This window comes from Amblyomma maculatum, chromosome 11, assembly GCF_055883805.1.
Source record: "Amblyomma maculatum isolate TAMU_Amacu chromosome 11, ASM5588380v1, whole genome shotgun sequence".
Taxonomy (NCBI): Eukaryota; Metazoa; Arthropoda; class Arachnida; order Ixodida; family Ixodidae; genus Amblyomma; species Amblyomma maculatum.
This window is the reverse complement of record NC_139354.1, coordinates 163,305,699-163,317,741: the sequence shown is the minus strand read 5'-3', so window position 1 is coordinate 163,317,741 and position 12,043 is coordinate 163,305,699. Positions and strand designations below refer to the sequence as shown.

The 12,043-nt window shown below is 44.4% G+C and overlaps 1 protein-coding gene across 1 annotated transcript in view; it reads right to left on the bottom strand.

Moving 5' to 3' along the window:
* The window catches only part of RyR (Ryanodine receptor), a 1,181,579-nt gene that overhangs the window by 222,630 nt on the left and 946,906 nt on the right, over positions 1 to 12,043 (bottom strand). The window contains exons 92-96 of the mRNA XM_084584752.1: positions 10,881 to 10,901; positions 7,698 to 7,797; positions 2,684 to 2,763; positions 437 to 513; positions 95 to 249 (exon numbers count right to left, since the gene is read on the bottom strand). Coding sequence (XP_084440878.1) covers positions 95 to 249; positions 437 to 513; positions 2,684 to 2,763; positions 7,698 to 7,797; positions 10,881 to 10,901 — 433 coding nt within the window. The remainder of the gene's footprint in view (positions 1 to 94; positions 250 to 436; positions 514 to 2,683; positions 2,764 to 7,697; positions 7,798 to 10,880; positions 10,902 to 12,043) is intronic.

Genomic DNA, 12,043 nt, shown 5'->3' with positions numbered 1-12,043 from the left:
ATTGCTCCATTCAAGCACACAAAACACCTGAAACTGCTATCTTAATGAGGCATGCACATGTTTGTAGAATGATGAGGCACGTGAAGACCCTTACCTAGGTTGTGGCCCTCACAGAGAAGTTGCAGGAAGCGGAACAAGGCGCATGTGAAGTCAGCATCATGCATGTTCTTCTCGCCTGCCGTCCCCTCAGAGCCCACACCCAGACCCTCGGCCTTCTGGGTTCGCTCAAATGCATCCAGGTCCAGTACACTGCGTAGGGAGGAGGCTCACTCATCAGAAGATTGAGGTCAGCCCTTCTGTTGCCAGTGGGATTTTAAGAATAGCCAACTCCATGCAAAGGTTTTTAACAAGTTATTCAGCGCTGAATAACGAAACCATGGTTTACCAACTAGCCCAGCAACGTGTTAAGTAAACCATGCCAACGAATGTCACGCACCTGCACGAGTTCATCAGGCCAGCGATGGAGGTGAAGAAACCAACGTCCTTCTTCTCCTTCAGGTGCTTCAGCATGCGCTGCAGTGTTCAAAAATTAAAAGTAGGGCACTGGACCTAAATTTTTGCTCCCTGTCTCATGAGGCACTGCACCAAACAACGCGCTAGTCTGGAAGATATCTGCCTATCTGCACAAAATGTCCCCATGCATCCAATGAGTGAAAAACATGAAAGCATGCATCGATTCCACAGCCATCTCGGCATAAAATGAATGAAACTAACCAGATGCTTCAGATGCTCCTTAAAGCCTCCCAAAGCAGTCACTGTAAAGCGGCCACAAACTTAAGTTGCAAGGGGAGGTGGTAAACACTGAGAGTGCAAGGTGGGCAATAGGGTTGGGCATCTGGCAGATATCAAGTGGGCAACGCTAAACTGTCTGATTTCTCAACATTTGCAAGCTTACCAGAAAGAAACTATCTTCAGAAAAAGTTGAGGAGCTAAAAAATAAATTTGGCACTTCATAATATAAATCCAGAATAAAAAATAGCGCAAAAAGTACACGAAGGACGGAACGATGACACGGTCAAGCACTATTTTTCATCATGAACTTTCATCAACTTGCCCAACTTTCAGCACTTCCTAATATAAATACAGGCTGGTTCCTGCTTTGGACATTTAATGCTTCACAATGTTGACACACTGGCATTATAAATGCGGTGCGTAACTACTATTTTTCAAACATGAGAGCTTCATTACTATCACTATGATAACTATGAGTCATGCCTCATAGTTATGGAAGTCCCCAGCCCTCCACCCAGCATTGACCTAACCACAAGTTGACGTAATCCTCACGTGACATCCCGAGAAACATTGGCAGGACGCTTAAGCTCTGCATTTAATTGTGGTACATGATAGCATTACCGCTTGCATTGCATTCTCATTTGTTCCCTGGCTCTCAACTCCGCATATTCCTGTCACTGTTGACATCTGACGCTGGCATCATGAGTACGCAGTTGAGCGTCCTCACTGTGACTTTTGTTTCATGTCCATCTCTGCCATGCAGTATTCGGGATGTTTGGCCCGTTTTCGACGCATGGCCTCCACTCCCATCACTCCATACTGAGCGTCTTTAGCCCGGTTCCGGCACATGGCGTCCGCCTCCCTAGCTCGGTAGCCAGCATGCATCTTCAGCTCGCTTGCGCCACCACTTTGCCTCCGATTGAGTCTCACGATAATCTGCCTCTTAGGCATGCTTTTATTGCATTGCCTCAGACTCTCATTCACTGTGAATTTTCGCGTTACAGCAGATGAGAACAACAACGCAGACACTGGCTTTTCTGCGACGCGAGGCCCTTTCTCTATCGCATGCCTTTAAAACCTATCATGCCATGTGTTGACTGCCTGCACAGCTGTCTACAAGATCCTTGTGCTACCACAAATCAGGTTGCAAAAGCAGATATATGGCCTACTTAGGCTATGATTTAGTAGTACTAATGCATCGACTTGAATGAAAAGCATATTCGGTGTCCCAGATGAAGTAAATACCATCCTTCTCTTAGGTAATTAATTGAAATTAGGACAGGGAAGACAAAATTAGAATGTTAATGACCATTACACGATCTTCAGTGAGGTATGACAAAACTAGCACCTTGTGAGTGAAATTTTGATATGACGTACAAACAAGTCAACATGGGAGTTTTATCTAAAAGAAAAAACACTGACAGACTCCTTACATTTTCTTCTACTGAAAGGCTGCCCATGTATTCCAAAAGTGACAATTTGAAATTAAGAAAGTCTACAATTAACATTATTTCAATTTATCACATTTTTCTTATGCTTATGAGCTGACTACGAGGAACAACGACACTTGCTTTTTGCTCGTCTTTGAAAATCTTTTCTTCTCTGCGCTAGCTTTAGGGTGAATCTGTGCAGCAGCCACTCAAAGAATATGTTTCCCCATTCCCAGGCACTTGGATAAAATCATTTAACTCACAACGCACCAGGACAGGACTAAATACAGAGAATGAAACACAAACAAGCAATAGCTTCAATTCATTCTCCGTTTCATTCTTCGTCTTTAGTCCTGTCTTGGTGTGGTGTGAGTGAAATGAATATTTACCAACTCGCCCAAATTTCCGCTTTACTCAATAGGATAGAATCAGCCAAGCTAATGCTGTTGCTTCGTGAGATCCAGGAGGTTTACAGCATGCACCGCAACTGCCTGAGCGAAAAAAAAAGTTGGATGCCTCACCATCTGGACCTCCTGGTTTCCCCCTTTGAGAAGGGAGATGCCCAGCTTCAGGGTCTCAATCACCATGGGCCCATGGCAGCCTGAAGGGAGGAGAAACCACGCACGAGTTTGCACATAGAAATGGACCAGTAGCAGCGTAGTAGCTTGCAAAGATATATGCAAGGTCATGTGCACACGAGAGCTCCTCCATCCAGACTTTCCTGATGGGAGCAAGTATCAATAAAGTGATTATTACACCAATCACTGCCATGTGCTCGCGGGCACTCTAGCGATGGCAGGACTCCATTCGAAAATAAAAATAAGTGAAACGATTGGCTGCACTGCCTAAAGAATATGAATGCGTGGCCATGCATTGTAAAGTAAACAGGCTGCCAGTCTTGCTTCACACTCCTCTCAAAAGATTAAAATATCTTAAAAGGCTTAACCTTTAGAGAGATTCACTCCTAGAGATGGCACAAATTCTCCGCTGTAGAAACTAAAAGCAACCCTGTACCATGGTTATCTGAGGCGAAAAGTGTACACTAAGTGGTATGCATTGAATTCTGTATTGCACTTATTCCAAATGTATGTCCATAAAACTGCCGCGCTTAATCACTTGTGCATTATCCAGCAATTACTGTGAATGTTCTAAACCTGGTGTTATACAGGATGTACATGTAATACAAAAGGTGCAATGCAGGTCTCCGATTACTCTAGATTTGAAGAGGAAACGAAACATCAACGAATTAGGCGTGAGCGGGAAGAGAGATCTCACTACTGAACAATATTCAGCGTTAATCGAGGATGTAGAAGCGATGAATGATACCTTCAGAGATATCATTACTGAGTGCACGATAGAAGTAGGTGGGAGGAAAGTTAGAGAGGATACCAGATTCATTTAAGCAGATAAAAGATTTGATTAAGAAATGCAAAAGCACGAAAGCCGCCAACCCAACAGACTAGACAGAAATGGCAGAGCTATTAAAATTCCGACATGAAAAAGTATAATACGAAAAAATCGAGCATGCTCTAAAGAACGGCGGCAGGCTTAAAGCGGTGAAGAAAAGAGGCATAGACAAAAATCAGATGTATGCGCTGAAGGACAAGGCAGGCAATGTCATCACGAATAGTATGGACAAGATACTCAAAATAGCCGAGGAGTGCTATGCTGATCTGCACAGAAGCGAAAGTAGTAAGGACAATAGTGAGATTAGCAGTAATGAAGAGCAGTCAGATGTTCCGCCAGTGACGAAGGATGAGATTAAGAAAGCTTTAGAAACTATGAAAAGGGGGAAAGCAGCTGGGGAAGATCAGAAAACTGCAGTTTTATTGAAGCACGGGGGAGATATCGTGCTTTGAATATTGGCCATCCTGTATACGCAATGCCTGGTGTCATCGATGGTACCGAAATCACGGAAGAACGCTAACATTATCTTAACTCATAAGAAAGGGGACTCTAAGGACCTTAAAAATTACAGACCAATCAGCTTACTGTCTGTTACGTACAAGGTATTTAGTAAGGTAATCGCTAATAGAATCAGGACACCTTAGACTGCAATCAATCAAAGGATCAAGCAGGTTTTCGGAAACGGTACTCTACTATCGATCATATCCATACCATCAATCAGGTGATAGAAAAATGCTCGGAATATAACCAGCCCATATACATAGCATTCATTGATTACAAAAAGGCATTTGACTTGGTAGAAACATCGGCAGTCATGCAGGGATTGCGAAATCAGGGTGTAGGCAAGCCTTATGTGAGAACACTGGAAGATATCTTTAATAGCTGCACAGTAACCATAAGTCTGCATAAAGAAAGTAACAAAATTCCCATAAAGAAAGGTGTTAGGCAAGGAGACACAATCTCCCCAGTATTATTCACAGCTTGCTTAGAGGAAGTATTGTTATGACAGTGCATAGTCCGCACTTGCGCGCACTATTGTTCGCCTGTGGGCATAGGTATGTGCTGTGGATATGTGCTGTTGGTGCAAGGGCTCTAAGTGAGCCTGTTTCCATGAATCTTTTTGTGTGAGCCTGCTTTGCTTTGTCGAGACCCTGCAAATGCCAAATTGGCCCTGTCAAGGGAACCTCAAGAAAAGTACAAAGAAATGTCGCCCTGTGGGAAATAACCGGAAGTGCTTTGTTCAACTCTTCAACCTTCGATCCCGTCGAGAGGCGCTTTTGTCAGGTGAGGAATGCCTATTGTCCAAAGGAGACGACAGGGTGACATGTATGCTGACGTACAGGACAAGACGAATATGGCCATTAGAGGAATTCCCGGGAATGCAGGAAAGATTTGCAATTGTCAGAAGGTTACAATGCTGGGAGCAGTATGTGGCGCGCACGTGCACTTGGGTTTCTGAGAAGGAAATCTACTTGCCGGAACCACCATATTGGATCTTTGCTGAAGAATAGAAATGTACCTCCTCACCGTTCCCAAGCTCTACCCGCCAACAAGTGACCACGCCCAACGAAACAATACCGGACCAGTCAGTGCATCAGACCATCAGTGCAGTGATGTGTTCGATTGGATGCTGATATCTGAGGAGCGTGCCCTGGAACTGGTTGGTCAGCATCTTCAGAGAGGGGCTGGACATAGGGGGTTTTAAGGACGTTGCAGAGCACGAAATGAGGCTCTGAGCCTTGGGTAAACGGCTCATCCAGACGCTTCTCGCTATGAACTCTTAATGCTTGCCATTTTGCTGATATACCCTTCTTTTTCATGTAAATAAGTTTTTTTCAAAGTGCCATTAAACCTGCTTGTATATATTTTACCAACTTCGAAGATTCAATCCTTCATCAACCCGGAGTCTCTGCACGCTACCAAGTGAAGGCCGGGTTGACTTAGCCTCAGCGTCATGACAGTATTTAGAGACTAGGAATGGGAGCAGTTAGGGATAAGGGTGGATGGAGAATACCTCAGTAATCTGCGATTCGCTGATGACATTGCCTTGTTAAGTAACTCAGGGGATGAATTGCAAGGAATAATTGATGACCTAGACAGGAAAAGCAGAAAGGTAGGCCTAAAGATTAATATGCAGGAGACTAAGATAAAGCTGAACAGCCTGGGAAAGGAACAGCAGTTTAAAATATGTAGCGAGGCATTGGAAGTGGTAGGCGAATATGTCTACCTAGGACAGGTAGTGACCAAAAACTCAGACCACGAAAGGAAAATAGCTAGGAGAATGAGATTTGGATGGAGCGCATTTGGAAGGTACTCATTCATTATTTATTTATTTATTTATTTCGGATACCTCAAGGGCCCTTGGGTGAGAGCTTTACATGAGGGGTGAGCAAACAACCTGGTGTAAATAAAACAATGTCTCTATGGCTTCTTGAAATGGTCCGGGCTTGTATGAAGGATGGCACTTGTGGGAAGATTGTTCCAGTCACGAGCTGTTTGAACAAAGAAGGAGTGAAGATGGGTAACGGTGCAAGCAGGTGGCAGGCTGACGAACGATGAGCAGGCTGAATAGGACAGTTATAAGAAAAATTATGAAACATTTTATAGTACGAACAAAGTCTTGCAACAATACGGCGTCGCTGGAGGTTAGGTAGGCATGCATTATTTTTTAGACAAGTAACACTGGTGGAGTAAAAGTAATTTGAGTAGATGAATCAAACGGCGCTGTTTTGAGCAAGTTCAATGGATTTAATTAGGTTAAGTTGAGCGGGGCCCCCGATGGCAGATGCATACTCTAATTTTGGCCGAATTAATGTTTTATAAGCTAGTAATTTAACCGCTGGTGAAGCTTACCGGTATCACTCAAGAATAAAGTGTACAACAGCTGTGTCCTACCGGTACTGACCTATGAGGCTGAAGCATGGAGGGCAACGAAAAGGGCTCTACTTAAGCTGAGGAGAACGTAGAGGGCCATGGAACGAAAAATGGTAGGTGTAACGTCAAGAGATAGGAAGTGCGCAGAATGGGTCAGAGAAATAACTTATGTTAATGACATTCTAGTAGAAACCAAGAAGAAATGGACATAGGCCGGGCATGGAGCGTGAAGAGAGGACAGTCGATGGTAGCTTAGGGTAACAAATTATATTCCAAGAGAAGGAAAGCATAGCAGGAGGCGACAGAAGGTTAGGGGGGTTGATGAGGTAAAGAAGTTCGCAGGGGTCAATAGGAGGCAGCTAGCAAAGGAAGGGGTTAGTTGGAGAAATAGTATGGGAGAGGCCTTCGCCCTGCGGTGAGTATAGTTCGGATGATGATGATCCTTACAAAATGTATTCAACTATACTGTGCTACAATTATTCTGCGTAAAATTTTGTCCTTTCTGTAAGCTGTACAGTCCAGAGACCAACAGAGAAAATGAATGATGCCAGCCACAGCAGCACTGCACGCAGCCTTCAAACCATGACAAACTGCCAGCCAAAAACATGCCTCTTGTGGGAACTCTGTTGACAAACTGAAAATGGTGAGGAAGACTGACAGCACACACCGCAAAGCTCACTGCACTGAACTCTAGACTACTGACTGAACTAAACCTCTTTGATGAGGAGGGCCCCCAATTGCTTTAGAAGCTGTTGGGGTGAAACACTGCTCCGTTTGGCACTTAAAAGACCTTCGGCGATGCCTTGATTCAAGCAACATTCCTCTGGTTCTCAGTTCCTTTCTAGAGGTTTACTCAACTTGTTAGCAATCAAAGCAATCAAGTCGCTATATAATGCAAAATGAAGGCGGAGGTGTTATTTTCTTGTGATGCACCCCCGTGAAGAATGTCAGAACGATGACAAAATGTGCATAAAGGCTTAAAAGTTTACAGCACCCTTTTTCTTTAGCTCTCTCAGCCAGTGCTCCTCGCCTGCCACCAACATTGATCATCTGCTTGCTGAAGCTGCAGTGGCCACCACAGCAGATTCAAGTCTCTTCCGTGGTAACTACCCTTTGGGTCACCTGGTCATGCATTCCCACCAAACTCTCCCCCTTCCTCTCTCGTAAGAATTCTCCCAATGGCCATAGGAACCCCCTCTGGCACTGCTATGGGGCCTGCCACAAAGGCAGGTGAAATTTTTGGTCTAATAATACCTTTGCAGGCAGAGATGTAGAGCAGGGCCATCTCAGCCACCCCTCGACTGGCCAGACGGGCCTGCTGGAAGAGCAGCCGCTGCTTCTCCAGCTCTTGCTCCTGTGGAATGAAAATCATGCTGTTGCACAAGTGGCAGGAATGTGACTACACCGGAACAGGCACTAACCATGCACAAACTGGAGTTAAAGGACAGTAAAACCTCATTATTTCCAACTTTCTTAATTCGAATTTCCAGACATTTCCAAGAATTTTTGAGGTTCCATAATTTCTAATGCAAATTTAACTGTACTATTTGAAGCGGCAGCCTACACCATCCGTGCTAATTCAACGGTTTTCAGTGCTTTACTGGAATGCTCAATCCTAATTTTCCGGTATATTTGTCTTTATTTGTACTTTTTCGACAGTCGCATGCATGTGGCCATATCACTGATTCTAGCACACAGATCAGTTCCTGTATTCTTTGTTTGTTCATGCTCACGCGGCTTTTTCATTTCCTTTGTCATAGAAGATGCTTTGAGGTGTACCTTGAAAGATTCCGGCCATGCACGTGTGGTTCTGCAAAGTTCCAGACTATGCTAGTCACCGCTTTCTTCGCCGCCTTTGAAATGAACGCTGACGAGTGAAACTGCATTCTTTGTTCGACGACCGCCAAGCACAGATGTTGCTATCGCCGCCGTTGATTGCTTAGTTCTTTTGTGGGTGCAAGTTAGCCGAATAAAGAGCTTATTCAAGCGAAGTTCAAGCCTCCTCATTTGTTACCAACGGCGCTGACATCACAACGTGGCAATATCAATGAAACGATGCTTATGCTTGATATGCCATGGTACCCCAAACCTAGCACTCCCAGCACAGAAAACCACTCCATGGTGCTTGTGGATTGCTGAAGAGCGGCCCTGCAGAGGTGGAGACATGCGTCACTCAAGGGTGGAAACAGGCTCGAGCATTTTGGAGCAGCTTTGGGAGCAGTAGTGAAGCCATTTTGGAGAAGCTTTGGAGCAACGAAACGAGCGTTTCGGAGCATTTGAATTATGTTTTGGAGCACGTTTCCAGGGTCAAATGCCTTTGATAATTGCAGTTTTTGTTTTCTGAAACACAAAATCTCCAATCTGATTCTTTTTTATGCAAGCTTAATGCCTTTCCAATTTCAAACTCATCTCTGATATGACAAATAGCCAAGGCATGTAAAGATGTATAACACAGGCTAACCTTTGCAAAAACTTGGAACAGACAAGCACCAAACGTAACGCTTGCTGGCACGCTTTATAACTGAACATCTAGCCTGACCTAATGCGTTTACCTCTTTTGACTCAATAAATTCAAATGTCGAGTTTACCACTTCAATGCACTGTAGCAGCGATACTAACTTGCAATTCAGATTTATGGGCATGACATTTCTGCTCCCTATATCTATTTTATTTTATTTATTTAGAATACATCTCGAAGCCCCCAGACATAAGGTATTACATGATTCCTTTTGGTCCTATGCCTGCAATGATAAATTTCTGTCCACATGGATATTTCGTCTGCCAAAAAGGCGCTTTCAGACCGCAATAACTCGCCTAAAAAAGCTTGGCGCCAGTACCACTCCCGTGCTTTTTGCCTACCGTGGGATCGACGACAATTGCAGCACAACCTCAATCGTCTTGTCCGTTTGTATATATGATGGAGGTCTACAGGAGTGGAAGCAGGCTCGGGCATTTTGAAGCAGCTTTGGGCTACAGATAGATGGCATTGAAGGGTAGCCCTTCCATCCTACACATCCTACAGCTTTTTTACTTCACTGCCTCCTGCCAATAGTTGATCATTCTTTGCTTGAGCAATGCTTGGGCTCATTTTTAATATTTTGTTGATAGGCCCCATATGCCTTCCAACACTCTTAAAAGCTTCCTAGTGAGTGACAGCTTGGGCGTACCAACCCATAACACTCCAAGTATGGTTTTGTCTTTTTGTCTGCCGTAGGCCTGTCAAGCTTGCCAGTGACAAAGAGGCTCAATGGTGGAATAACACATGCAGTTTTTGCAGTCAGACAAGCTTTCTTCCTAATGGCTCACAATAATTTGTGCTGCCTGCTTTGCTTGCTGATCTCGCTTCTCTCCACCAGCGATTCAAAAGACTGAGAGGAGGTGCTGCATTTGTTTCCGCAATTATCTCCAACCGCCGGTGGCTCATACTAAATTTACTAGTGCACAAATATCTATTATCCTTCCCTTACGAAAATTTGATTTGTATTAAGCCCAGTGCAAAATGCGTTATATCCTTGCCACTGATGCAAGGCAGCCAGTTTGTAGCAGTTTTGGAGCAATATTGCATTTTGGAGCAGGATGGAGCAGAATGGAGCAATTGGAGCAGCACTTCCACCCTGACTCGCTGCAGCACAGCTGTGCATACTCTCGGCGCTTCATCAAGGCTTCACCCCTCTGCAACCCTGCCATTGCCACGGCATCAAAGCAACTCCCACTTATAGCAGCGGCAGTGCCTTTCGCTCCGTGTCCTTGACGGGGTGGCAGCACCTAGAGGGTCAACAGCATCTAGATTACCGCGTTTACTCACGTAATCAACCCACTCACATAATATCTAGCCTCTCACAGATGGCGCTGAGAATTTAAAAAAGAAGTTCATTATTAGCGTGTTCTTCCGTTTCACATCACCTTCATCACGGTACACAATGCATTTCTTGGCAGCGCCTAGGAGCTGCTTAGCGGTAACATCAGGGTATGTTTGTCATTCGATGTTAGCTCGCGCAGTAGTGGGTGGGTGGGGGCTTGGCAGTGCCACGAATGCAGGCAGAGTCGACTTGGCCTAGTTTTTCAGTATGGTCATTTTATCACATTCAGAAATGCACCGTCGACTGTCACAACATCAATGGAACGCGTGACAGCAGCAAACGCCATTTTGAGCGAACGATGCTAGAAGCCGGCATCGCGGCTGACTTCCGTTATGATCGATGGATGGAATGGAAGAATGAGGGGCCTTACAATAAATTTTTTGCCTCAAAAAATTTGAAAACTCATTGAAATAATTTTTTCGGTCCTAGTGACTTCAAATTAGCGAGGTTTGAAAAACAACCTTGTTGCAAAAAGGCAGCAGTTAGTCTGAGATTACAAGATTTGAAACAAAGTACTTTAAACTACCATGCATAAGGTCATCCCAAGAGTGCAATGTGGGGGCAGTCCTCTGCTTACCTTCAGCCGCCGAAATTTTTGCTATGGAGCCAGCATTGGCGGCATGCAAGAGACAAGTGTTAGGTGGCAGGTTAGTCAAGACAAGCACACACTAGTTAGGTAAGTTAGTGTGACAAGTGCAGTTGGCCTTCTAGCCACGAACGGAAAACTTACTAAGCCTAAGTGTCTGAAAATTCTGCGCTCCCATCCAAGTTCAATGCTAAAGTACCACTCAGACAGATGCCGAGGCTACATATAAATAAATTATTCCTCATTGCACGTAACATTGTTAGAAGCCGCATTTAACCTCTCAGCTTTAGTCCATCATTAAAAGAATGAGTGCAAGAAGTAATTTTGATTTCACAGAATTTATTCTGATCAGCCTGTAAGCAGAGGAATTATTCTGATGCGACAGCATTATTAGGTATCAGTCCGATTGGTCCAGTTTCAGCATTAAATTTCATTTAAAAAGAAAATTGTGCTGTGCAGTGGTATATAATCAAAACTGTGACTGTCGGGATGTGAGTGGGATCCCTAGGCCACCAAGGCTCATTTGTTCCACTGGGTTGAAATCAGTATGTAATGGCAAAGTGCATGCTACTCAAAGTCTGACAAAGGGATAGACCGAGAGACCCTTCTAGCTTTATTGAGTCATGCACTTAAGGTGAACTTAAGTGCTCCAAAAGTTTCTGTCAGCAGCCACAAATATCAGCAGAAATGCCTTAAGGCATTCCTTGAGGCAATCCCAAGCATTTCGCATAAGCAGAAATGAATCAGTTTATTCACAGATGTGGAAGGACATTTCACATACCAACAAATAATGTGTTTGTGTTTTACCAGCTGCTATACAGTCGAACCCGGGTATATCAAACGTGAAAGGGATCGCGAAATAGTTCGACATATCGATAATTCGATATACAGAAATAGGCTTGTGACGCACTTACGATGCGATACCGCATTTGTCGCGTAATTGACCCACTCGATTAATGAAACCACCCTCTTCTTTTGCACCCGAGAATTTGGGGGAAAAAAGCGTTAAGGCCAGCTCGCTCACATGCAAGCGATTGAGCGATCTCAAAGACGAGCAGCACAGACAGAGCGAAAAATTTCCAACTTGTTGGAACTGCGTCCCTCTCGCTGCTCGAGCCACCGTGGCAGCTCAAAACAAGGTTTTTGTGTCGCCA